Raw genomic sequence first — 2,500 nt, forward strand, 5'->3', positions numbered from 1 at the left:
TTCAAAGTGTTGTCTCTAACATTTTACCCACTTCAGTATTAAAATCGAGCCTGGTGTGTCTGTGTGTGTGTGTGTGTGTGTATGTGTGTGAGTATGTGTGTGTTTGTGTGTGTGTCTCTGTGTGTGTGTGTGTGTCTCTCTGTGTGTGTGTGTGTGTGTCTCTGTGTGTGTGTGTCTCTGTGTGTGTGTGTGTGTGTGTGTGTGTGAGTATGTGTGTGTTTGTCTGTGTGTGTTTTTCTGTGTGTGTGTGTGTCTCTGTGTGTGTGTGTGTGAGTATGTGTGTGAGTATGTCTGTGTTTGTCTGTGTGTGTTTTTCTGTGTGTGTGTGTGTGTGTGTGTGTGTGTGCGTGTGTGTGTGCGTGCGCAAAGTGGGCGAGGGTTGGAAGGTTAGCAGTGTGTGTGTGTGTGTTGTACACAGAGGGTGTGAGCGGGCCCTGATTGGCTGAGACAGAGAGTGGGTGGAGAATGGAATGAAAGGGTTACAGTGATAGCCAATCACAATGGAGGCCCTTTGAACATGCATGAGTATGTGTGTGTGTGTTGTTAATGTTCTCACAAGAATACACACACACACACACACACACAGAGGGTGCGCTCTCTGGATCTCTTCACGCACTCTGTCACTGAGGATCATCTTCACTGAGACTGATGTTGCAACAGCGACAAGTTTCTGTGTGTTGCCATGGAAACTGTGACTGTTGTCATGGAGAAAAGGGACTGACTGTCTGTTGTCATGGAGACGTGATTCTGTGTTACAGAGGAACTGCGTGGGTGCTACTTGCCACGGAGACATGTGAGTGTGTGTCACCATAGAGACACAGGACTGACTGCATTTTGCCGCGGAAAAGCGTGACTGAGTTTGTGTAGCCATGGGAACGTGTGGCTGTGCCTTGGATTGGACTTTGCTCCCGTTTGGAAGGACGTGAGATGTGTTTTGTGGCCAGCGGCTGGATTAGCATTAGCGCTAGCTCCGGAGCGCAGTGAGGGATTATGGGAGTGTGAGGAGGACCGGAGTCTCGCGGTCGAGATTATCACAGCAACACAATCACAGTGCAGTTAGAGACAATCTGCTCTGTCTCACTCTCCACTCACCTGTCTCACTGTGTGTGTGTGTGTGTGTGTTAAACCCCTAACTCTGAGACAGAGTGCACTTTATGAAGTTGCAGCTGGAGGGAAAATCACTGTCGTGAAAAAGGACAAACATTTGAGGGACATTTGATTTATTTGCTACTAACCCCTCCCCCCGGCTCCCTCCGCCAATGAGAGACCAGATCACAGATAATGGTGTTTGGCACACAGAGACACAGAGAGAAAAAGAAGACGTGTCCTGAAGAGCAAGTGGATGTGTTGTTGCTCAGCTGTGGATTTTGAGGGAGGAGACAGTGCTCCAGGAAACCACTCGTTCACCTCAGCCCCCAGTGCGTCGCCTTCAGAGAAAAGACTCAGATCAGATCAGACGTGGGGTGTTCAGGCTCATCTGAGTTTAACTGTTTTTTTAGTTGATTTAGCTGTTGATGTTTGATGTAAATTTTGTAAATGAGGTGATTAGAGGCAACAAATCTCGTCGCCTGGAGCCCACAGCATCTCAGTTTCAGTTGTAGTGACACTGTGAGGTCTCACTCCATTCGCTGTCGGTAAAAACCGCGTGGCTTTCCAGTGGCCTTTTCCTGGGGGGGGGGGGGGGGGGGGGGGGGTATAATGTGTGTCACGCTCTTCCTGTGGCTTCAGATAAAAAAACGAGTGCAGCGCCTCCGGAGATTGCAGCCATTCTCAGCTTCCTGTTGATGTAAGTCCCTGTAGTGACTCAGCCGTTTCCTGGCCATGTTCGGCAGCGTCAGAAAACTCGTGTCTGTCTTTGAGACCCGAAAGAAGCCGTCCCTCCCTCCTGCGCAATCTTCCCCTCCTCTGTCTTCATCACTCCATCCTTCCAGCTCTTCTCAAAGCTGCAACAAGAGCACAGACCCCGCCTCCAACAGCACAGACCCCACCTCCAACTCCCAAAGAGCCTCACCCACCTTCGCATCCTCTTCTCTGGTTCAGACCAATGATCCTTGTCCAGCTCGCGCCTCGTCCACCTGGTCCAGACCTCCGTCCACTCCCCCTATCCCTCGCTCTTTCTGGAGGGATGGAGGGAAGGGTCCGCGCGGTAAGCTGAGGTTGTCTTGGCCGAGTGGACGGCTTCAAAACATTGAGAAAGACTTTCTCACCCGGCTTGCGGCAGCCAACCATCGAACGACCGTCTGCAGGCAGCGCCCTCCAGAGTTAGACCGAAGACGACTGAGGCCAGTGGGCCTCACTCCACGACCCCTGAGTTTCCCCACAGTGACCCCTGATTTGGCCTACACTACCTCCACCAGGGGACCCATCACCAGCTGGACCACTGGACCCAAATCCAGCTCCACTGAACATCTCAAATCAGGCTCTATCAAAGCCCCTTTTACTATGTGCGCAATAGGATCTAAGTCATCCTCCACCACAGGACCCAAATCAGCCTTCGCCA

The 2,500-nt window shown here is 51.4% G+C and overlaps 2 protein-coding genes across 4 annotated transcripts in view; both read left to right on the top strand.

The window, feature by feature from the left end:
* The window catches only part of camta2 (calmodulin binding transcription activator 2), a 128,979-nt gene that overhangs the window by 121,306 nt on the left and 5,173 nt on the right, over positions 1-2,500 (top strand). The gene's annotated exons all lie outside the window — the stretch shown is intronic.
* Positions 1-2,500, top strand: part of LOC136696805 (TSC22 domain family protein 4-like) — a 13,324-nt gene that overhangs the window by 6,943 nt on the left and 3,881 nt on the right. Inside the window, exon 1 of one of the 2 annotated variants that reach the window (XM_066671492.1) lies at positions 1,727-2,500. This exon is cut by the window's right edge and continues 1,330 nt beyond it. The exons of the other annotated variant lie outside the window; for it this stretch is intronic. Coding sequence (XP_066527589.1) covers positions 1,822-2,500 — 679 coding nt within the window. The 5' untranslated portion in view covers positions 1,727-1,821. Of the gene's footprint in view, positions 1-1,726 lie in introns of those variants that run through there. 2 annotated transcript variants of the gene reach the window in all.

The sequence above is a fragment of the Hoplias malabaricus genome, chromosome 5 (assembly GCF_029633855.1).
Source record: "Hoplias malabaricus isolate fHopMal1 chromosome 5, fHopMal1.hap1, whole genome shotgun sequence".
In the NCBI taxonomy this organism is placed as follows: Eukaryota; Metazoa; Chordata; class Actinopteri; order Characiformes; family Erythrinidae; genus Hoplias; species Hoplias malabaricus.